General features: G+C 44.2%; 1 protein-coding gene across 1 annotated transcript in view; it reads left to right on the plus strand.

The window, feature by feature from the left end:
* The first annotated feature begins 2,004 nt into the window (after positions 1 to 2,004).
* Positions 2,005 to 25,168, plus strand: part of LOC121285102 (cytochrome P450 27C1-like) — a 45,105-nt gene continuing 21,941 nt past the window's right edge. Inside the window, exons 1-4 of the mRNA XM_041201244.1 lie at positions 2,005 to 2,415; positions 9,077 to 9,267; positions 14,995 to 15,194; positions 22,325 to 22,534. Coding sequence (XP_041057178.1) covers positions 2,122 to 2,415; positions 9,077 to 9,267; positions 14,995 to 15,194; positions 22,325 to 22,534 — 895 coding nt within the window. The 5' untranslated portion in view covers positions 2,005 to 2,121. The remainder of the gene's footprint in view (positions 2,416 to 9,076; positions 9,268 to 14,994; positions 15,195 to 22,324; positions 22,535 to 25,168) is intronic.

Genomic DNA, 25,168 nt, shown 5'->3' on the forward strand with positions numbered 1-25,168 from the left:
TATGTTAAAAAGCTGGTAGGCTCTTTTGATTTGGAGGGAAACAAGAAGGATCAGCTGCTTGGATAAAGAAGGCATCAGCTGCTGAAGCTCCAGACCCAGTCGAAATCAAAAAGCGAATGGAAGTTGCTCCGAAGTCACTGTATGTTCTGAAATCGACTGACTGCAAGTTTTCCTCCAAGTCCACCTGAAAAGCAAGAATCACCAGTTGCTTCCCAGACCAGTGCTGGGAAACCAGCCATGTAACCCAGACGCCATTTCAAGGGCTCCACCATTTATCCTTTTCCCTTGAGCCATTGACTTCTAATCATTTGACAGAATTCCTCTACTTTACTTTTTTGGTGTTTGTGTGTGTCAGGGTATTTAGAAAAAGTAATGATTGTACTTTCATATTTCATACTGTATGTCGATAAGCTTTTCCTTTCTACTTGACAAGTCTATGATATAGTATTAATTTTGTTGTTTATTGAAGAAACCTGGGCATTGAGTGGTCAATCTGAGATTAATAGGTAAAGAACATATTTGGCTGGAGAAGTAGATATAAAAATCATTTAAATATATGTTGTGACCCGTGGAGTGGTGGAACTAGAGACAGACAGTGCACACCTCCCATCTCAGCTGTAACAGTGCCTTGAATATATTTATCGACTGAACATCCAAAACCCTCTGGAGTAGAGAATTCCAAACTCTCTGAGTGAAGAAATTTCTCCTCATCCCAGCGTCCTCAGAATTTGGAACCCTTTAAGCTCCCTGGTCATTCTGGTCCCATCCAAGGTCAACCAAGGTGCCTAGAGCTGACTGCAATACTCCAAATGGAGTCTGACCAAGGTCCTGTTAGAAAAAGTGGCCTTGGCCATCCGTTACCAACCAAGGCTGGAGAGAGGAAGATCAGCCCTGGGCTGTGCTTTAGCATGCTGTGCTAGAAGTAGAATCATAAGAAGATACATCAGTGAGGGAGGCCATTCAGCCCATCATATCTGTGCTGGTTTTCTGTAAGAGCAACTCAACTAGTCCCTCTCCTCGCCTTTCCCCTGTAGCCCCACAATCACTTTTTTTCAGGTAGTCCAAATCCCTTTTGAAAGCCACGATTGAATCTGCCTCCACTACACTCTCTGGAATTGCATTCCAGATCCCAACCACTCACTGCGTAATTTTTTTTGTTCATGTTGTCTTTGGTTCTTTTACTTATCACCTTAAATCTGTGGCTCTCGACCCACCCATCAATGGGAATGGTTTCTCCCAATTAATGTGGGGGAAGGTGGTGGTGTAGTCACTACCTGGTATGCCAGAGACCCAGGGTAATGCTCTGGGGAACTGGGTTTGAATCCTGTCACAGCAGATGGTGAAATTTGAATTCAAGTTTTAAAAAAATCTGGAATTAAAAGTCTAATGATGGCTATGAAACCATTATTGTAAAAAGCCATCTGGTTCACTAATGTTCTTTAGGAAAGGGAATCTGCTGTCCTTACCTTGTCTAGTTTACACTTGGCTCCAGACCCACAGCAATGGCTCTTAAATGTCCTCTGAACAAGGGCAATTAGGGATGGGCAATAAATGCTGGCCTGGCCAGTCCAGACACCCACATCCCATGAATGGATTTAAAGAAACTCTGTCCAGACCCCTCACAATTTTGAACACTTCTATCAAATCTCCTCTCAACCTTTTCTCCTCCAAGGAGAACAGTCCCAACTTCTCCAATCTCTCCACCTGGGCGTGTTGGGTGACAGTGTAGCATAGACTGATTATGACCCTGTTGGCCATTCACCCTGCCTGGTCCACACTGGTTGGCACCTGAAGCACAGTCAATGGCGCAATGTAGTGAGTGGGTGAAGGGTTTGGGTTTGAAAGGAACCAAGGATCTTTGGAAGAGGAGCAGCCGAGAAAAAGAGGTAAAGAACAAAAAAGTAGGTCAGGCATAAGCCATTGGGGGAGGGACCGGCTGTGTGTGATTTTTAAGGAGCTGGGAGGAGCCAGGCAGGCAATAGCCGAACTGCCCAGTCCTCCTGAAATATGATTCTGAAATCGTGAGGCTGAGGGGGTAGCAAACTTTGAGTTGACGGATCTGCTGCTTGAAGTGATTGAGCAGAGCAAATTTTTTTTTTTAAAAAGCACATACACAGGGCGATGTCTCACTTCCGTAACTTGCTGAATTTAAGCAAAGGGAAGGAATGCATCTCCCGTGCTCTCCAGGCGATTGGATTTTCGCAGCCTCACAGGCAGCCATCGCCCAGCCACGCGGTGCAGCTGAAGGGGACCAACGACGCCGGGGATGTGGACAACTTCGTGGGGGAGTCGGCGCCGTCTGGAACTAAAGCCCAGGCGGTCAAAAACTTGTCTGAAATGCCCGGACCCAGTACATGGAGCAACCTGGTGGAGTTTTTCTGGAGGGACGGTTTCAGCAGAATACACGACATTCAGGTAACTAAGTGGGGATCAAAAGAATAACTTAGTAACCAAAGCCAAAGAAGTACGAGATATATTTGTGGACGAATATATATTTGTAGCGGTTATGTATATAATATACGTATCGAAATATGTATGATTATGCATATGTAGAAATAATATATATCGAAATATGAATGTCTGTGCATATATATAAATAATATATAGAAATATGTATGTTTGTGCTTAAATGGAAATAATATATATCGAAATATGTATGTATGTGCGTATATAGGAATAATATATCGAAATATGAATGTTTGTGCATATATAGAAATAATATATATAGAAATATGAATGTTTGTGCATATATATAAATAATATATATCGAAATATGAATGTTTGTGCATATATATAAATAATATATGTAGAAATATGTATGTTTGTGCTTAAATAGAAATAATATATATCGAAATATGAATGTTTGTGCATATATATAAATAATATATGTAGAAATATGTATGTTTGTGCTTAAATAGAAATAATATATATAGAAATATGTATGTTTGTGCTTAAATAGAAATAATATACATTGAAATATGTATGGTTGTGCATATATAAATAATATATATAGAAATATGTATTATGTGCATATATAAAAATAATATATAGAAATATGTATGTGTGTATGTAGAAATATGTATGTGTGGGTAAGTAGGAATATTTGTGTGCATGTGTATGTAGAAATATGTGTGTGCTCATGTTTGTGTATGCTCTTGTACGTGTGTGTGTGTATGTGTGTGTATATATATTAGAAAGTTAGGCGTTCCTTTTGAGAATATCCTTGCCAACAAAGAAACTTCGGCTGAGGCACCAGTCTGAATGTTTTGAGCGTTAGTGGTGCTTTGCTGTAACGAATTGTTAGGTTTTGATCCCTTGCATTAAGTTTCTTACTTGAGTAAAAAGTGCCCTGTGAGATTTGCTGCACTTGGGTGGTTGTTGGCTGAAACCCAATCCCTTGCATTTTTTTTTCTCCCCATGACCCTGCCAGAGCTAGCTCAGTCGAGAGGGCACAGGGTCGTGGGTTCAAGCCTGTCATCAGGTAGTCTGTGTTTTTACAGCTTCAGCTGTGGTTTAGTGGGTGGGGCTCTGGCCTCTGAGTCACAAGGCTCTGGATCCCACACAAAAACTCAAGGCTGATACTCTAATATGTTATTGAAAGTGCTGTCTTTTGGATGAGATGTTAAACCAGGATTCCCATCTGCCTGTTTGGATGGGTGTAAAAGAGGTACCACCTTCGAAGAATAGCAGGAGAGTTATCCCCAGTGTCATGGCCAATATTGACACCAGTCACAAAAACAGATGGTCTGCTCATTACTACATTGCTGGTTGTGGGGTCTTGCTGTGTACAAACAAATTGGCTGCTGTATTTCCTACATTGCAACAGTGACTACACTTCAAAAATACTTCATTAACTTAAAGTGCTTTGGGACGTTGGTGGTTGTGAAAAGTCATTCTTTTGTTTACATGGAGTTATGCATTGTGACGTCCCTTCCCCTCCTTGTCATTTGTTCTCCTTGCACAGGCTGGGAGAAGTTGATCAGCTTCAAAACAATTTTTAAATTGCTCCCAATGCGGTCTCCTCTACATTGGAGAGACCAAATGCAGACTGGGTGACCGCTTTGCGGAACATGTTCAGTCTGTCCGCAAGCATAACCCAGACTTCCCTGTCGCTTGCCATTTCAACACACCACCCTGCTCTCATGCCCACATGTCCGTCCTTGGCCTGCTGCAATGTTCCAGTGAAGCTCAACGCAAACTGGAGGAACAGCACCTCATCTTCCAACTAGGCACTTTACAGCCTTCCGGACTTAATATTGAGTTCAACAAATTCAGATCATGAATTCTCTCCTCCATCCCCACCCCCTTTCCGAGCCCCCCTTTTCCAATAATTTATAATTTTCAAACAATATATTTTTCTTTTTCCACCTATTTTTAAATTTATTTCGATCTATTGTTTTATCTCCACCTTTTAGCCTATTTTGATCCCTACCCCCCACCCCACCCCCACTAGGGCCATCTGCCAGTAGCTTGTCCTGCTTTCTACCCTTAATGTCCCCATTAGCACATTCCTTAGCTAATATCACCACCGTCAACACCCCTTTGTCCTTTTGTCTATGACATCTTTGGCAATCTCTTCTTTGCCACCACCTATCACTGGCCCTCTATCTAGGTCTACCTGTCCCACCCCCCTCAACCAGCTTATATTCCACTTCATTTCTCTATTTCTTTAGTTCTGATGAAGAGTCATACGGATTTGAAACATCAACTGTGTTCCTCTCTGCGGATGCTGTCAGACCTGCTGAGTTTTTCCAGCTATTCTTGTTTTTGTTTCAGATTTCCAGCATCCGCAGTATTTTGCTTTTATCAAAACAATTCTCTCTTGTCTCAGTAGCGACATTCCTTTTATGAGATGGTGCCTCAGGGCATCCTCATTCACATGCTCTTTCTCTCTCGGGTACAAATGAATTAAGTATCAACTGACGGGAGTTCACTTGCATGGTTTCTATATCCTCCCAACCTTAGTTAGAAATGAAACTCTCTTTGTTTTCATTTTTGTTACCTTCAAAGCCACATAGGCTCTTGAAACAATAGCTCCAACCTACAAAGACACCAGAATTCAGAGTATTGAAGGCTTGTTGTCATAGCATCCACCCTAGTTAAACTTAAGAAAACCCAAAACTCAGTTGGCCCCATCCTAACTCATATGAACATATGAATTAGGAGCAGAGGTGGGCCATTCGGCCCCTCAAGCCTGTTCCACCTTTCAATATGATCATGGCTGATCCAATTGTGACCTCAACTCCATATTCTGCCTACCACTGACCCCCCCCCCTCCCCTGATAACCTTTGACTCCTTTGTTAGTCAAGAATCTAATTACCTCAGCCTTAAAAATATTCATTGACCCTACCTCCATTGCTCTCTGGAGAAAAGAGTTCCAAAGATTCGCAACCCTCCGAGAGAAAAAAACTCTTCTCATTTCCGTCTTAAATGGGAGACCCCAGGAAAAATGTGAAGTTATCCACTTTGGTAGGAGGAACAGATGTGTAGAGTATTTCCTATATGGTAAGAGATTAGAAAGTGTATGTGGGTGTCCTCGTCACTGAAAGCTAACATGCAGGTGCAGCAAACAATTAGGTTAGATAAAGGAAAGCCAATGGATGTTATCTACTTGGACTTCCAGAAGGCCTTTGATAAGGTGCCGCACAGGAGGCTGCTCAGTGAGATAAGAGCCCATAGTGTTAGAGGCAAGGTACTAGCATGGAAAGAAGATTGGCTGTCTGGTAGGAGGCAGAGAATGGGGATAAGGGGGTCCTTCTTAGGATGGCGGCCGGTGACTAGTGGAGTTCCACAGGGGTCAGTGTTGGGACCACAACTTTTCACTTTTTACGTTAATGATCTAGATGGAGGAACTGAGGGCATCCTGGCTAAGTTTGCAGATGATACAAAGGTAGGTGGAAGGACAGATGGTATTGAGGAGGCGGGGAGGCTGCAGAAGGATTTGGACAGGTTAGCAGAATGGGCAAAGAAATGGCAGATGGAATACAATGTGGGGAAGTGTGAGGTCATGCACTTTTGTAGGAAGAATAGAGGCATAGACTATTTTCTAAATGGGGAGAGAATTCAGAAATCTGGAGTGCAAAGGGACTTGGGAGTCCTAGTCCAGGATTCTCTTAAGGTTAACTTGCAGGTTGAGTCAGTAGTTAGGAAGGCAAATGCAATGTTGGCATTTATTTTGAGAGGACTAGAATATAAAAGCAGGGATGTGCTGCTGAGGCTTTATAAGGCTCCGGTCAGACCACATTTAGAATATTGTGAGCAATTTTGGGCCCCGTATCTCAGGAAGGATGTGCTGGCCCTGGAGAGGGTCCAGAGGAGGTTTATGAGAATGATCCTAGGGATGAAAGGCTTAACATATGAGGAACATTTGAGGACTCTGGGTCTATACTCAATGGAGTTTAGAAGGATGAGGGGGGATCTGACTGAAACTTACAGAATACTGAAAGGCCTGGATTGAGTGGACATGGGGAAGATGTTTCCATTAGTAAGAGAGACTAGGACCCGAGGGCACAGCCTCAGAGTAAAGGGAAGACCTTTTAGAACAGAGATGAGGAGAAACTTCTTTAGCCAGGGAGTGGTGAATCTATGGAATTCATTGCCACAGAAGGCTGTGGAGGCCAGGTCATTGAGTGTATTTAAGACCGAGATAGATAGGTTCTTGATTGGTAAGGGGATCAAAGGTTACGGGGAGAAGGCAGGAGAATGGGGTTGAGAAACTTATCAGCCATGATTGAATGGCGGAGCAGACTCGATGGGCCGATTGGCCTAATTTCTGCTCCTATGTCTTATGGTCTTATGGTATTCTCTGGAGTTTTGAAGAATGAGATGTGATCTCATTGAAACCTACAGAAAGTTTAAAGGGATGGACAATGTAGATACAGTAAGATATTTTCCCAGGCTGCATAGTCCAGAAACAGGGGACACAATTTCAAAATAAGGAGGAAGCTACTTAGAACCGAGATGAGAGTTTTTTTTACTTAGAAGGTTGTGAATCTTTGGAGTTCTCTACCCCAGAGGGCTGTGGAAGCTCAGTTATTGAATATGTTTAAAGCAGAGATTGACAAATTTCTAAATGCCAATGATATAAAGAGATATGGGGATAGTGTGGGAAAAAGGCATTGAAGTGGATGATCAGCCATGATTATATTGAATGGCAGAGCAGGCTCAATAGGCCGAATGGCCTACTCCTGTTCCAATATTCCTATTTTTAAACTGTGTGCCCTAGTTCTAGTCTCTCCCACAAGGGGAAACATTCTTTCAGCATCCACCCTGTCAAGTTCCCTCAAGATCTTATATGTTTCAATAAGATCACCTCTCATTCTTCTAAGTGCCAATGGAAACAGGCCCAGCCTGTCCAACCTTTCTTCAAAAGATAACCCTGCCCCCATCCCATGTATCAATTGAGTAACTTTCTTACCAAGTGTCGTTCACCCCTCGCTCCCTGAAATATCTTGGCTCTTGATTTGACAATGCCTCAGGTTTTTTTAAATTCTCCTCCTTTTCAAGTCACTGGGTCAAAATCTTGGAACTCCCTTCCAAACAGCACTGTGGGTGTACCTACACACATGGACTGCAGCGGTTCAAGAAGGCGGCTCACCCCCACCTTCTCAAGGGCAATTAGGGATGAGCAATAAATGCTGGCCCAGCCAGCGATACCCACATTCCGTGAAAGAGTAAAAAAAACCCTCGATTTCTTGCATCCTCTCTGAAATCTCCTCTAATCCTAGAAACTGCCTGAGATCTCTGCACTCCACTGATTCTGGCCATTGCACATCTCTGATTTGCTTTGGTGACCATGCCTTCAGCTGCCTGAGTTCTAAGTTCTCGAATTCCCTCTGTAAACCTTCACCTCCTTTTGAGATGCTCTTAAAATCCACCTCTTTGATTGCCACTGACTGACATCAATTTTTGTTTATTCATTCATGGGATATGGCTAGGCCAACATTTATTGCCCATCCCTAATTGCCCTTGCTTAGAGGGCATTTAAGAGTCAACCACATTGGGCCTGGAGTCACATCTTGCACAGACTAGGTAAGGATGGCAGATTTCCTTCCTTAAAGGACATTTGCGCACCAGATAGGTTTTTACAAAAATTGACAATGGTTTTATGGTCAGCATCAGATGTTTAATTCCTGACTTGCATTGCTATGTGGGGATTTGAACCCAGGTCCCCAGAGTATTACCCTGGGTCTCTGGAACACTAGTCAGTGACAATACCACTATGCCACCACCTCCCCTTCTGTTGAATAATGCAACTACGAAACAACTTGGGTTGCTTTACCAGGTTGAAAGTGCTATATAAATGCAAGTTGTTGTTTGGCAGGGAACGAAAATGAAAAGCGAGTTAAACTGCTTTTATGTTGGCCTTTAGATGGGAGCATACATTGCAAATTCCTGTGGGTTTTTTTTAAGAATCTTCCTTGATGTCAGTCTTGAGGATATCCAGCAACTCTACGTTGAAACTGACCTGAGATGCAAAATAGCTGGAAACCAGGTGTGGGCAAAATTTACCTGGTCAGCATAAAAGGTAGAATACAACAACAATTTGCATTTATATCATGCAGACAACTTAGTAAAAAGATGCTAAGGTGCCTAACAGGAGATAAGATTTGACACAAAGCCACATAAAGAGATGTTAGGACAGGTGAGCAAAACAGTGCTCAAAGAGGTAAGTTTTAAGGCACCTCTTAAAGAAGTGCAGAGGTTTAGGGGAGGGAATTCCAGAGCTTAGGTCCCAGGTGGCTAAAGGCATGGCTGGCAATGGTGGGACAATGAAAATTGAGCGCGTGCAAGAGGCCAGAATGGGAGGAGAGCGCAGAGATCGCGTCGTAGGGCTGGAGGAAGTTACAGAAGGGCAAGGCCATGGTGAGGTTTGAAAACAAGAATGAGAATTTTAAAAGTGAGGCTTTACAGACGGAGAACCAGTCAACAAGTGTGGGAGTGATGGATGAAAGGACCTTGGAGCAAGTTAAGATATGGGAAGCAGACTTTTCGACCAGCTCAAGTTTACAGGTATTAGGGCTGTTGAAGTTTCTTACTAACCTTTCAATGAACATATATATTTTTTAATTGTAGCTCCATCACACGCAGAAATATGGCAAGATCTTTAAGTCGCGCTTTGGAACTCAATTCGTTGTCTCCATTGCTGATCGGGACCTGGTGGCACAGGTATTGAGGGCAGAGGGCAGGGCCCCTCAAAGGGCCAACATGGAGTCATGGCAGGAGTACAGACAATTGCGAGGAAGGGCGACGGGATTGATATCTGCGTAAGTAGAATCTTGTAGGTGCCAATTGTGTTGTGTTCAGAGTCCAAACAGACTTTCATGTTAAGTAATTAGGGGCAGATAGTTCAAACAACATTGAAATAATGCAATGTTTGTGGCTGACGTTTTTCTTGAACCTGCAGGTTTGTCTTCTTGCTCCCTCTGAGGCAGTAACTCCACTGGCAGTAGTCTGACAAGCATTCACTGAAGTGTGAGTTTAGTCTTAGTTTCGGCAGGCTACATTACCAGATGCCCAATGTGTGGATCCTTTCCAAAATAAGTCACTAGCCAGGACTTTGAGGGAATCCTCTCCCTCCACCCCCTGCCCCTGGCCCCCCACCACCCACCCTTACCCACTAACACGTCCCTCACCCCAGTGCAAACCTCAGACATTTCAGCCAATTTTTTTTTATTCATTCACAGAATGTGGGCTTCGCTGGCTGGGCCAGCATTTATTGCCCATCCCTAGTTGCCCTTGAGAAGGTGGTGGTGAGCTGCCTTCTTGAACCGCTGCAGTCCATGTGGTGTAGCTACGCCCACAGTGCTGTTAGGGAGGGAGTTCCAGGATTTTGACCCAGTGACAGTGAAGGAACAGTGATATATTTCCAAGACAAAATGGTGAGTGACTTGGAGGGAATTTCATGGTGGTGGTGTTCCCACCTATCTGCTGCTCTTGTCCTTCTAGGTGGTAGTGGTCGTGGGTTTGGAAGGTGCTGTCTAAGGAGCCTTGGTGAATTCCTACAGTGCATCTTGTAGATGGTACATTCTACTGCTACTGTGCGTCAGTGGTGGAGGGAGTGAATGTTTATGGATGCAGTGCCAATCAAGAGGGCTGCTTTATCCTGGACAGTGTCCAGCTTCTTGAATGTTGTGGGAGCTGCACTCATCCAGGCAAGTGGGGAGTATTCCATCACACTCCTGACTTGTGCCTTGTAGATGGTGGACAGGCTTTGGGGTGTCAGAAGGCTAGTTATTCATCGTACGATTCCTAGCCTCTGACCTGCTGTTGTAGCCACAGTATTTATGTGGCTAGTCCAGTTCAGTTTCTGGTCAATGATAACCCCCAGGATGTTGTTAGTGGGGGATTCAGCATTGGTAATACTGTTGAACATCAAGGGGCAATGGCTGGATTCTCTCTGGTTGGAGTTGGTCATTGCCTGACACTTGTGTGGCGCGAATGTTGCTTGCTACTTGTCAGCCCAAGCCTGGATATTGTCCAGGTCTTGCTGCATTTGGACATGGACTGCTTCAGTATCTGAGGAGTCACGAATGGTGCTGAACATTGTGCAATCATCAGTGAACATCCCCACTTCTGACCTTATAATGAAAGGAAGGTTATTGATGAAGCAGCTGAAGATGGTTGGACTTAGGACACTACCCTGAGGAACTCCTGCAGTGATGTCATGGAGCTGAGATGATTGACCTCCAACAACCACAACCATCTTCCTTTGTGCTAGGTATGACTCCAACCAGCGGAGAGTTTTCCCCGATTCCCGTTGACTCCCAGTTTTGCTAGGGCTCCTTGATGCCACACTCCATCAAATGCTGCCTTGATGTCAAGGGAAGTCACTCTCACCTCACCTTGGGAGTTCAGCTCTTTTGTCCATGTTTAAACCAAGCCTGTAACGAGCTGAGTGGCCCTGGTAGAACCCAAACTGGGCATCAGTGAGCAGGTTATTGCTAAGCAAGTGCCGCTTGATAGCACTGTTGATGACCCCTTCCATTACTTTACTGATGATGGAGAGTAGACTGATGGGGCGGTAATTGGCCAGGTTGGATTTATCCTGCTTTTTGTGTACAGGATATATCTGGGTAATTTTCCATATAGCCGGTAGATGTCAGTGTTGTAGCTGTACTGCAACAGCTTGGCTAGGGGCACGGCAAGTTCTGGAGCACAAGTCTTCAGTACTATTGCCGGAATATTGTCAGGGCCCATAGCCTTTGCAGTATCCAGTGCATCCTGCCGTTTCTTGATATCATGTGAAGTGAATTGAATTGGGTGAAGACTGACATCTGTGATGCTGGCGACCTCCGGAGGAGGCCAAGATGGATCGTCCACTCGGCACTTCTGGCTGAAAATAGTTGCAAATGCTTCAGCCTTATTTTTTGCACTGCTGTACTGGGCTCCTCCATCATTGAGGATGGGGATATTTGTGGAGCCACCTCCTCCAGTGAGTTGTTTAATTGTCCGCCACCATTCTCAACTGGATGTGGCAGGACTGCAGAGCTTAGATCTGATCTGTTGGTTGTGGGATCGCTTAGCCCTGTCTATCACTTGCTGCACATGCTGTTTGGCATGCAAGTAGTCCTGTGTTATAGCTTCACCAGGTTGACACCTCATTTTTAGGTATGCCTGGTGCTGCTCCTGGCATGCCCTCCTGCACTCTTCATTGAACCAGGGTTGATCCCCTGGCTTGATGGTAATGGTAGACTGGGGGATATGCCGGGCCATGAGGTTACAGATTGTGTTTGAGTACAATTCTGCTGCTGAAGGCCCACAGCACCTCATGGATGCCCAGTCTTGAGTTGCTAGATCTGTTCAAATTCTATCCCCATTTAGCACGGTGGTAGGGCCACACAACACGATGGAGGGTATCCTCAATGTGAAGGTGGGACTTTCTCTCCACAATGACTGTGCGGTCGTCACTCCTACTGATACTGTCATGGGCAGATGCATCTGCGGCAGGCAGGTTGGTAAGAATGAGGTCAAGTATGTTTTTCCCTCTTGTTAGTTCCTTCACCACCTGCCGCAGACCCAGTCTAGCAGCTATGTCCTTTAGGACTTGGCCAGCTCGATCAGTAGTGGTGCTACCAAGCCACTCTTGGTGATGGAGATTGAAGTCCCCCACCTAGAACATTCTGCGCCCTTGCCACCCTCAGTGCTTCCTCCAAGTGATGTTCAACATGGAGGAGCACTGATTCATCAACTGAGGGAGGGTGGTACGTGGTAAACAGCAGGACGTTTCCTTGCCCATGTTTGACCTGATGCCATGAGAATTCATGGGGTCCGGAGTCGTCGTTGAGGACTCCCAGGGCTACTCCCTCCTGCCTGTATACCACTGTGCTGCCCCCTGTGCTGCCGGTGGGACAGGACATACCCAGGGATGGTGATGGTGGAATCTGGGACATTATCTGTAAGGTATGATTCCGTGAGGATGACTATGTCAGGCTGTTGCTTGACTAGTCTGTGAGACAACTCTCCCAATTTTGGCACTAGCCCCCAGATGTTAGTCAGGCAATTTGCTAACTATTAGCAATTGTAGTGTCTCATTATAGGAACAGGAGGAGGAGGCCATTTAATCCCATTATTTGAGATCATGAATGATCAGTGACCTAACTCTATATACTTGCCTTTACCCCATATCCCTTAATACCCTTTGGTGAGCAAAAACCTATCAATCTTAGCTTTTAAATTAATTGATTCAGCATCATCTGCTGTTTGCAGAAGAGAGCTTCAAACTTCTGCCACTCTTAACATTTTGAATTGTTTTCTAACTTCGCTCCTGAAACTCTGGCACAAAATGTCATGCCTTGAGTCCTCAAAAGAGTCTTCATTTATATAGTACCAATACTGCGCTGCTCTCTCATTCCACTGGAGTGTCAGCCTAGACTTTTGTGCTCTAATCTCTGGAATGGGTCTCAAACCCACAACCTTCTGACTCAAAAGCAAATAGTGCTACCTGGTGAGTCACTGCTAACATCATCTCAGAGGAGAGTCAGCTCTTTCAGTGTGGATCAGGAACAGAACCTCAGAACTGTTGGAACTGTCCATGCTGTGTCTCTTGTGCTCCCCTTGTGGTAGGACTGAGTATGTGATCCCAAGCAGAAGCCAGAATCATTTCAGCAGAGTTAACCTTTCAGGCCGAGATTACCTTTCATCAGAACTGAAGAAAAATGGAAATGTAAGAGATTTTAAACCAGTGGAAGTAGGTAGGCGGCAGGACGAACACAAGGGAAGGTTTGTGATAGGGTAGAGGGCAGGAGAGTTTAAATAACAAAACATTTGACAATGCAGCAGCTGAAGAAAATGGCAGTGAGTAAAGAGACAACGGTTGTGTCCAGATGAGGTGTGAATGGCTATATAGCAACCATCTGATTGCACCATGAAGGGATAAAGAAAGAAACAAGTCAAGAGCAACCCAGCAACACAAAAAAAAAGAAAAAAGCACGTAGAACAAAATAGAGGCAGAGATTGTGATCCAAAGTACTTGAACTTGATGTTGAGTCCAGAAGGTTGTCGAGTGCCAAGCCAATAGATAAGATGTTGGTCCTCGAGCTTGCATTGTCCTGCGATTGTGAAAGCTGCTATATAAATTCAAGTCTTTCCCTTTCCTCTTTTGAAATCAAGTCACTAGGGATTGATTAAAGGTGGGACCCGTAGCTGTTTCACGCTCACCTCCTGTAGTACATAGCATTGAGGCCAATCTTGCCAACCTTGTCATTGTCCCAGGTGAGGGGCAGGCTTTACTCTTGGACTCTCCTGACCTCTCTGGCTCAGGATCACTCCAGGCAGTGCATTTGCCCACTAAGGCATCAAATGACTTGCCATCATCAGCTGAAGGTAACTTGAAGTCATAATATAGGCAAGTGACTTTCTGCTCAGCATTGCTTAGCATAGTAATAGTTCTGGTTCTTTTTATGACTATATCTAAATAATTTCCTATTCATGGTTTAGAAACCCTTCCCCCTTTTGTGTTGTTTTCCAACAATGGGGCGATGAGTTTAAATGTTAGGAGGGAAATCAGAGGAAATCTTTCACCCTTGGGGTGACTGAGTTAGTGAATAACTTATCAAGGAACGCAAGCCATATCAGTACTTGTAAGAAACAGTTGATGTCCCTGTGGAGAGAGAAGGGATTGAGAGATGTGATGAGGTGGAGATGTGATCCACTGGAGTTTAGAAGAGTAAGAGGTGACTTGATTGAAACATATGAGATCCTGAGGGGTCTTGACAGGGTGGACGTGAAGAGGATGTTTCCTCATGTGTGAGAATCTAGAACTAGGAGTCACTGTTTAAAAATAAGGGGTCGCCCATTTAAGACAGAGATGAGGAGAAATTTTTTCTCCCAGGATTGTGAGTCTTTGGAACTCTTCCTCAAAAGGCGGTGGAAGCAGAATCACAGAATCACACAGCGCAGAAGAGGCCCTTCGGCCTATCGAGTCTGCACCGACATGTGAGAAACACCTGACCTACCTACCTAATCCCATTTACCAGCACTTGGCCCATAGCCTTGAATGTTATAACGTGCCAAGTGCTCATCCAGGTACTTTTTAAAGGATGTGAGGCAACCCACCTCCACCACCCTCCCAGGCAGCACATTCCAGACCGTCACCTCCCTCTGGGTAAAACAGTTTTTCCTCACGTCCCCCTTAAACATCCTGCCCCTCACCTTGAACTTGTGTCCTCTCGTGACTGACCCTTCAACTAAGGGGAACAGCTGCTCCCTATCCGCTATCTTTGAATATTTTTAGGGCAGAGGTAGATAGATTCCTGATATAAAAGGGGATGAAAGGTTATCGGGGATAGGCAGGAATGTGGATTTGAGGTTACAATCGGATCAGCTATGACCTTATTAAATGACGGAGCAGGCTCGATGGGCCAAGTGGCCTATTCCTGTTCCTAATTCGTATGTTCCTATGGAGGTATATCTGGAAGGGGCAAGTTGTTGGGCCTATATTCTGTTCCTAAAATGTTATTTTTTGTATCTGATGGGATTGCTGTTAATTTCAGAGAGGGTGAGGAGTGGCTCAACATGAGGAACATCCTAAAACAGCGGATCATGAAGCCCAAGGATGTGGCTGTGTTTTCGGAAGATGTGACAGATGTTATCGCTGACCTAATCAAAAGGATGAAGTACATAAAGGTTCAGGAAGGAACCTCAGAGATCTTAACCAATGTGAACAGCTTGTTCTTCAAGTTCGCAATGGAAAGTAAGACCATTTGTCTGGACCTCCCCTGGATCTGTTAACCCAAGGTCTTCCCGTCTGATGGTTCACTTGATCCATTCACTGCCATGGATCTGAAACCATATAGACTGGGAAAACCCAGGTTTGATCTTTGAACCTTTTCAATAACAGTTGATCTTGGAGAGGATGGTTAAAGCATGGAGGGGTTTCTGCAATTGAACATCAATAGGAGCAGGAGTAGGCCACTCTGCCCCTCGATTCATTCCGCCATTCAATAGGATCTTGGCTGATCACCTGCCTCAGTTACACCTTATTCAAAAAAAGTGTATAAGGATAAACCCAGCAACTACAAGCCAATCAGCTTAACCTAGATGGTGGAAAAACTTTTGGAAGTGATAATCCGGGACAAAATTAAGCCAATGGACAAGCATGGATTAACATAGAAACATTGAAAATAGGAGCAGGAGAAGGCTATTCGGCTCTTCAAGCCTGCTCCGCCATTCACTATGATCATGGCTGATCATCCAACTCAATAGCCTGCTCCCGCTTTCCCCCCATATCCTTTGATCCCTTTCGCCCCAAGAGCTATATCTAACTCCTTCTTGAAAACATACAATGTTTTGGCCCCAACTACTTTCTGGGTGAAGAAATTTCTCCTTATCTCAGTCCTAAGTGGTCTACCCCATATCCTCAGACTGTGACCCCTGGTTCTGGACACTCCCACCATTGAGAACATCCTTCCTGCATCTACCCTGTCTAGTCCTGTTAGAATTTTATAGGTTTCTATGAGATCCCCCCCTCATTCTTCTGAGCTCCAGCGAATATAATCCTAAATGACTCAATCTCTCCTCATATGTCAGTCACGCCATCTCAGGAATCAGTCTGGTAAACCTTTGCTGCACTCCCTCTATAGCAAGTACATCTTTCCTCAGATAAGGAAACCAAAACTGCACACAATATTCCAGGTGTGGTCTCACCAAGGCCCTGTATAATTGCAGCAAGACATCCCTGTTCTTGTACTCGAATCCTCTCGCTATGAAGGCCAACATACCATTTGCCTTCTTTACCACCTGCTGCACCTGCATGCTTACCTTCAGCGACTGGTGTACAAGGACACCCAGGTCTCATTGCACATTCCCCTCTCTCAATTTTTAGCCACTCAGATAATAATCTGCCTTCCTGTTTTTGCTACCAAATTTGTCCACATTATACTGCATCTGTCATGCATTTGCCCACTCACTCAGCTTGTCCAAATCACAACAAAGCATCTCTGCATCCTCCTCACAGCTCACCCTCCCACCCAGCTTTGTGTCATCTGCAAATTTGGAGATATTATATTTGGTTCCCATATCTAAATCATTAATATATATTGTGAATAGCTGGAGTCCCAGCACCAATCCCTGCGGTACCCCACTAGTCACTGCCTGCCATTCAGAAAAAGACCCATTTATTCCTACTCTTTGTTTTCTGTCTGCCAACCAGTTTTCTATCCATCTCAATACACTACCTCCAATCCCATGCGCTTTCATTTTACATGCTAATCTCTTATGTGGGACTTTGTCGAAAACCTTCTGAAAGTCCAAATAAACCACATCCACTGGCTCCCCCTCATCAACTCTACTAGTTACATTCTCAAAAAATTCCAGTAGATTTGTCAAGCATGATTTCCCTTTCATGAATCCATGCTGACTCTGTCCGATTCTGCCACTGTTTTCCAAGTGCTCAGCTATTAAATCTTTTATAATGGACTCTAGAATTTTCCCCACTACCGATATCAGGCTGACTGGTCTATAATTCCCTGTTTTCTCTCTGCCTCCTTTTTTTAAATAGTGGGGTTACATTAGCTACCCTCCAATCTGTAGGAACTGTTCCAGAGTCTATAGAACCTCGGAAGATGAACACCAATGCATCCACTATTTCCAGGGCCATTAATTAAGGAAGCCAACGCAGATTTTTTTTTAAAGGAAAGTTATATCCAACTAACTTGATAGAGTTTTATGGTGGGGGAGAGAGGGTTCATGAAGGCTTTATGGTACATGGACTTGTAAAAGGCATTTGATAAAGTGCCACATATTTAGTTTACCTGCAAAGCCGAAGCCCATGGAATAAAAACAACAGTGATGTGAACATGGTTATGAAAGTAGCTGAGTGACAGGAAACAGAGAGCAGTGGTGAATGGTTGTTTTTCGGACTGGAGCAAGGTACACGTTGGAGGGATTGGTACTAGGACCATTACCTATCCTGATATATAATAATGATCTAGACCTTGGTGTACGGGACATAATTCCAAAATTTGCCGATGACACAAAACTTGGAAGTTAATGAACCACGAGGAAGGTAGTGATAGACTGAAGACATAGGTAGCGTAGTTGAACGGGCAGAGAGGTGGCAGATAAGATTTACCGTAGAGCAGTGTGAAATGATTTATTTTCATAGGAAGGATAGGAGAGGCAATATAAAATAAAAGGTACAATTCTAATGAGGGTGCAGGAGCAGAAGGACCTGGAGGTGTGTTCTTTCGAGTACTAAATGAACAAAATTAACTAATTAACTAAAAAGCCACCCCTTAAAGTAAAAAAAAACCAGCAGAAACTTAATACATTAAATTAGAACGATATGGGTAGAGGTGAGGCACTCCAGTCCCTGTGGCACCTACTGGTTGTGAAAGATGACCTGGGGTTATATGTGCGCAAATAGTCCAAATGGCAGGGCCTATTGAGAAAGTGGTTTATAAGGCACCACAGTTAGCTTTGGAGAGGAAATTACTAGGAAGTAATATTCTTATAGAATCATATAATGGTACAGCGCAAAGGAGGCTATTCAGTCCTTTTCTTCTGAGCTGAGTGTCTGAGTCTAAAACAAAAGCAAACTTTGCAGATGCTGGAGATCTGAAATAAAAACTGAAAATACTGGAAGTCCATAGCAAGTCAGGCAGCACCTGTGAATAGAGAAAACAGAGTTTAAATTTCAAGTCATGACCTTTCATCAGAAAATCTCATCTCGCCTTTGTTCTTTTGCTAACTATCTTCGATCTGTCCCCTCTGGTTACTGACACTGCTGCCTCTGGAAATACTTTGCCCTTATTTACTCCATCAAACCCCTTCATGATTATGATCACCTCTATTAAATCATTTCTGTGCTCTCAGCAGAAACATTCTAGCTTATCTAGCCTTTCCATACATCAAAAGTTAGGAGTGTGATGAAATACTCTCCATTTGCCTGTATGAGTGTGGCTGGGTCAATACTCATGAAGCTCGATATCATCCAGGACAAAGCAGCCGCTTTATTGGCACCCCATCCAACACCTTCAACATTCACTCCCTTCACCACCGACGCACAGTGGCAGCTGTGTGTACCATCTACAAGCTGCACTGCAGCAACTCACCAAGCCTCTTTCAACAGTACTTTTTAAACCTGTGACTTCTACCGTCTAGAAGGACAAGGACAGCAGATACATGGGAACGTCACCACCTTGAAGTTCCCCTCCAAGCCACACATCATCCTGACTTGGAAATATATGGCTGTTCCTTCACTGTCACTGGGTCAAAATCCTGGAACTCCCTCCCTAACAGCACAGTGGGTATACCTACATCACATGGACTGCAGCGGTTCAAGAAGGCAGCTCACCACCACCTTCTCAAGGGCAATTAGGGTTAGACAATAAATGCTGGCCTAGCCAGTGACTTTTGCATCTCATGAACAAATTTAAGAAAAATATATTTTGGATGAGGCATAAAAGTAAAGTCCTGTCAGCTTGCTCAGGTGAAACCAAAAGATTCCATGTAATGATTGAAAGAGTAAAGCTTTCACCTGGTGTTTTGCCTCCTCAATCACCAACATAAGGGTTAAAGCCACACCGCTTTATCATTCATCTCATTTTCTGTTTGAGGCACCTTGCTGAGCACAGATCGGTCGCTATGTTAGCCTGCATTACAAGAGTTGCTACACTTTGAAATGTAAGAAACTTGAATGGACTGCCTGAAAAATCGGTGGAACTATTGCAAGGCAAAGGTGAAAGATGGGGAGGGGGTGTGGGTCAAATTGGATAGGCCTTTCAAAGAACTGGCATAGCACAATGGGCCAAATGGCCTCCTCCTATGCACTAAGATTCTTTGTTTGCAAAGCACTTTGTGACAGCTTTAGGACAGAAGGAACCTCTATTTTACATTATATCATTCATAACCCTGCATGGTGTGAGATATGATGTGGGAAAAGCCCAAGTAATAATTAAGCTGATTAGAGTTTCTGGAATTCCATTGTGTTGAAAACTGTCACTAAATGGCAGAGAAAATAACTGCAGTTAATTTTTATCCACATATCACATATGGATTCAAAGAACATTACAGGAGAGAAGGAGGCCATTTGGTTCATTGTGTTTGTGCAGGTTCTTTGAAAGATCTATATCCATTTAGTTCTCCTCACACCCCGCTTCCTGTAAGGACTCCATCCCATTCTCTCAGTTCCTTCGCCTCCGTCGCATTTGTTCCGATGATGCTACATTCAAAAACACTTCCTCTGACATGTCCTCCTTCTTCCTTAACCAAGGTTTTCCACCCACGGTCGTTGACAGGGCCCTCAACCGTGTCCGGCCCATCTCCCGCGCATCCGCCCTCACGCCTTCTCCTCCCTCCCAGAAACATGATAGGGTCCCCCTTGTCCTCACTTATCACCCCACCAGCCTCCGCATTCAAAGGATCATCCTCCGCCATTTCCGCCAACTCCAGCGTGATGCCACCACCAAACACATCTTCCCTTCACCCCCCTTATCGGCATTCCGTAGGGATCGCTCCCTCCGGGACACCCTGATCCACTCCTCCATCACCCCCTACTCCTCAACCCCCTCATATGGCACCACCCCATGCCCACGCAAAAGATGCAACACCTGCCCCTTCACTTCCTCTCTCCTCACCATCCAAGGACCCAAACACTCCTTTCAAGTGAAGCAGCATTTCGCTTGCATTTCCCCCAACTTAGTCTACTGCATTCGTTGCTCCCAATGTGGTCTCCTCTACATTGGAGAGACCAAACGTAAACTGGGCGACCGCTTTGCAGAACACCTGCGGTCTGTCCGCAAGAATGACCCAAACCTCCCTGTCGCTTGCCATTTTAACACTCCACCCTGCTCTCTTGCCCACATGTCTGTCCTTGGCTTGCTGCATTGTTCCAGTGAAGCCCAACGCAAACTGGAGGAACAACACCTCATCTTCCGACTAGGGACTTTACAGCCTTCCGGACTGAATATTGAATTCAACAACTTTAGGTCTTGAGCTCCCTCCCCCATCCCCACCCCCTTTCTGTTTCCCCCTTCCTTTTTTTTCCAATAAATTATAAAGATTTTCCTTTTCCCACCTATTTCCATTATAAAAAAAAAACCCCCACTAGAGCTATACCTTGAGTGCCCTACCATCCGTTCTTAGCACATTCGTTTAGATAATATCACCAACTTTAACTTTAACACCTATGTGTTCTATTGTACTATTGTCGTTGACATCTTTTGATGATCTGCTTCTATCACTGCTTGTTTGTCCCTACAACCACACCCCCCCCACCTCTCTCTCTCTATCTCTCCGCCCCCCACACACACACCTTAAACCAGCTTATATTTCAACTCTTTCTTGGACTCGAACTCAAGTTCTGTCGAAGGATCATGAGGACTCGAAACGTCAACTCTTTTCTTCTCCGCCGATGCTGCCAGACCTGCTGAGTTTTTCCAGGTAATTCTGTTTTTGTTTTAGTCCCACCTGCTTCCTGTTTCCCAGAGAGTACTACAAAAGATTTATTTTCAAGTATATATAATTGTTACTATTGAATCCGCTTCCACCACTGCTTCAGGCAGCGTATTCCAGATCGCCACAACTCGCTGTCTTTTTAAATTCTGCTTGTTTACTCTTTGGTTCTTTTGCCAATTAACCTTTAATCTGTGACCTCTAGAACAAAAATAGAAATACCTGGAAAAACTCAGCAGTCTGGCAGCATCGGCGGAGAAGAGCAAAGTTGACGTTTTGAGTCCTTGACCCTTCAACAGAACTAAGTAGAAATGGGAAAGGGGTGAAATATAAATTGGTTTAAGGGCGGGGAGGGGAAGGAGGGGGGTTTGTTGGGACAAGCAAGCAATGATAGGAGATAACCAAAAGATGTCACAGATAAAAGAACAAAGAGGTATTGAAGGTGGTGATATTATCTAAACGAATGTGCTAATTAAGAGTGGAGAGCAGGACAAGCAAGGGAGCTCTAGTGGGGGTGGGGTGAAATAACCGATGGGTGGAATACATTTAAAAATAATGGAAATCGGTGGGAAAAGAATAGAAAAATCTATATAAATTATTGGAAAAAATAAAAGGGACGGGGGGAAGAAACAGAAAGGGGGTGGGGATGGAGGAGGGAGTTCAAGATCTAAAGTTGTTGAACTCAATATTCAGTCTGGAAGGCTGTAAAGCGCTTAGTCGGAAGATGAGGAGCTGTTCCTCCATTTCTACTTAGTTCTGTTGAAGGGTCATGAGGACTCGAAACGTCAACTTTGCTCTTCTCCGTTGATGCTGCCAGACCTGCTGAGTTTTTCCAGGTATTTCTATTTTTGTTTTGGATTTCCAGCATCCGCAGTTTTTTGTTTTTGTCTCTGTGACCTCTAGTTACTGACCCCCCTGCCAGTGGATATAGTTTCTGCTCATTTACTCTGTCAAACTCATTCGTATTGTCCAGTCGCTCAACTAACTGACTACTACAACAACAACTTGCATTTATATGGTGTCCTTAATGGAGTAAAACCACAGTAGTCTAATCAGATAAAATTTGACACTGAGCCACATTAGGACAGGAGGCTAAAACCTTCATCAAAAAGAGTCAATTTTAAGAAGTGTCTTAAAAGGAAATGAGAGGTAGAGGGCAAATTCCCATGACTGGGGCAGCTGAAGACACAGCCAGCCAAAGTGAAGTGATGAAAATGGGGTATACATCAAGAGGCCAGAAGTGGAGGAGTGAAGAGATCTCAGAGGGCTGTAGGGCTGGAGGGGGTTACTAAGTTAGGGAGGCCAAGGAGATTGAACCCAAGGAGAAGAATTATAAGGATGTTAACACATGGTAAATCAGGAGAGGATGCTCCTATGGAATCTCTAATTTCCCAACCATGGTGATGACTCTCTCTTTCCTACGTTCAGGTATTGCCACTATCCTTTTTGAAACCCGTCTGGGATGTTTAGAAAACCAGATCTGCCAAGAAGCAAAGGACTATATGGAAGCTCTGGAGCTCATGTTCAGCATGTTCAAGACCACCATGTACGCAGGGACCATTCCCAAATGGCTGCGGCCTTTCATCCCCAGACCTTGGAATGAGTTCTGTCAATCCTGGGATGGACTTTTCCGATTTAGTAAGTACCAATACTTTGCTAGTAACTCTAAACCTTTTTGAAATCTTTTGGCAGCTTGTCTGCTCCTTCAGGTATTGCAGCTTCTGTTACAGTGACAGAGGCAGATAACTTTGAGTACCGAGAATTGGTTCTGCCTTTCTTTGGAAAGGAAGAGACTTTGAGTTAACTTAAGGGTAGCTGAAATAGGAGCAGGAGTTGACCATTCAGCCCTTTCAACCAGACAATAAGGTGATTTTGTTTTGTTTTTATTGTTATATAAATTATATAATAATTTTTTTTTTTCAAATCTATTCTTTCATGGGATGTGGGCGTCACTGGCTAGGTCAACATTTATTGCCCATCCCTAATTGCCCTTTGAGAAGGTGGTGGTGAGCCACCTTCTTGAACCACTGTAGTCCATCTGGAATGGGTACATCTGCAATGCCGTTTGGAAGAGAGTTCCATGATCTTGAGCCAGTGACAGTGAAGGAATGTTGATATAGTTCCAAGTCAGGATGGTGTGTGACTTGGAGGGGAATTTACAGGTGGCGGTGATCTCATGCATCTGCTCCCCTTGCCCTTCTAGGTGGTAGAGATCATGGGTTTGGAAGATGCCGTTGAAGGAGCCTTGGGTGAGCTGCTGCAGTGCATCTTGTAGATGGTAAACACTGCTGCTACTGTGTGTCTGTTAAAGATGGTGGATGTGGTGCGAATCAAGCAGGCTGCTTTGTCCTGGATGATGTCAAGCTTCCTGAGTGTTCTGGAACTTGTTAGGAAATAGAGATAGTTTAAGTAAGTTATATTTGTATTTGTGTGTGTTAGGAATAAGGTATATCTTTAAGTTTAAGTTCAGTTTATATTTTTCTATTTGTGGGTTAAAAGGTGAAACCTGGGATCTAGTTTCATTTTTGAGGGGAGACAGCAAGTCTAAGGCTTTGTTTGTGTACCTGCATTCTGAGGAGATTTTACAACTCTTGGAGGGAAGTTAAAACAAACACAACGTTAAACAGTCCAGAGAGAGGGAGCCACAGAGACAGGGAAAACTAGAAAAGCAGCTTCAGTTAAGTTGAAGCCAGGATTCCAAAGAGGCTGGACAGCAGAGGGACAGATAGCAAGACCCAAACTGATGTTGAAACCAGCTGCCTGGAGAAACTGGACACAGGAGAAAGAACTACAGGTCCAGGTTCCAGAAACTAAAAAAGAAATTCCCCAAATCCAACCGAGCAGAAAGGTCCCAGGAGGACAGTCTAGTCAAAGGACAAGGACAAGAATCTGGAAAAGGACCTGTTAAGTGAAGTTAAGAGTGAGGAGCAGAGAGGAAGGCTTCAAGCTTAAAGAGAAGAAAGCTGCAGGAAGCAGACTTAAAGAGGAAATGGCTTGTGAGAAGCCAGAAGGCCCAAGGGGTGGTGGATGAGGCAAGATCCATAGCATCTGTTTGCATTGGCATCTGTCACTTGGTTTCAGAGTGTGGTGTGCCTGACCACAGGTCGTCTATTGGTTTACATGGACTGTGTACTTACCATGAACATTAGAGTATAAGAAAGTTTTTGTAACTCATGTTATCCTGATGAATCTGTATATATTTGTAAAGGTATAGTTGTTGGTGAAGGTTGGTTTAAGAAATGTTTTATTTTGTTAAAAGTTCATCAGCTGACTCCTGTGACTCTGTTCAATAGCCACTCTCCACGTTTCTAAACAAAAAGTAAAAGAATCTATCAAGTTGGGTTCCACCCTAGGATCTGGCTTATCTGGTAGTAACATCAACTGGGATCATAACAAGCTGCATCTCATCCAAGCAAGTGGTGGGTATTCCATCACACTCCTGACTTGAATCCTGTAGATGGTGGACAGGCTTTGGGTAACCAGGAGGTGAGTTACTCGCTGCAGAATTCCCAGCCCTTGACCTGCTCTTGTATCCACAGTATTTATATGGCTAGTCCAGTTCAGTTTCTGGTCAATGGTAACCCCCAGGATGTTGATAGTGGGGGATTCAGTGATAGCAATGCTATTGATTGTCAAGGGGTGATGGTTAGATTCTCTCTTGTTGGAGATGGTCTTTGCCCGGCATTTGTGTAGTGCAAATGTTATTTGCCACTTGTCAGCCCAAGCCTGAGTGTTGTCCAGGTCTAACTGCATATGGACATGGACTGCTTCAGTATCTGAGGAGTCGCGAATGGTGCTGAACATTGTGCAATCATCAGTGAACATCCCCATTTCTGACCTTATGATGGAAGGAGGGTCATTGATGAAGCAGCTAATGTTGGTTGGGCCTAGGACACTACCCTGAGGAACTCCTGCAGTGATGTCCTGGGCCTGAGGTGATTGACCTCCAACAGCCACAACCACCTTCCTTTGAGCCAGATAGTCTGCAGCCAGCAGAGAATTTTCCCCCTTAATCCCATTGACTCCAGTTTTGCTAGGGCTCCTTGATGCCACACTCGGTCAAATGCTGCCTTGATGTCAACTTCAGATCACCTCAGATAAAAGTGAGGAAGCCTTCAATAAAGAGAGAATGCGGAATATGTTACTGGAATAGCGTGCAGAATACATTACTGGGGAAGTAGGCTGAATGCAGATGTCATTGGATTGGAGTTCTGGAGTGCGGAGTTGGATTGAGGGTTGCAATGAGAAGATGGATTGTTCTATCAAAGAGCA

The sequence above is a fragment of the Carcharodon carcharias genome, chromosome 12, assembly GCF_017639515.1.
Source record: "Carcharodon carcharias isolate sCarCar2 chromosome 12, sCarCar2.pri, whole genome shotgun sequence".
NCBI lineage: Eukaryota > Metazoa > Chordata > Chondrichthyes > Lamniformes > Lamnidae > Carcharodon > Carcharodon carcharias.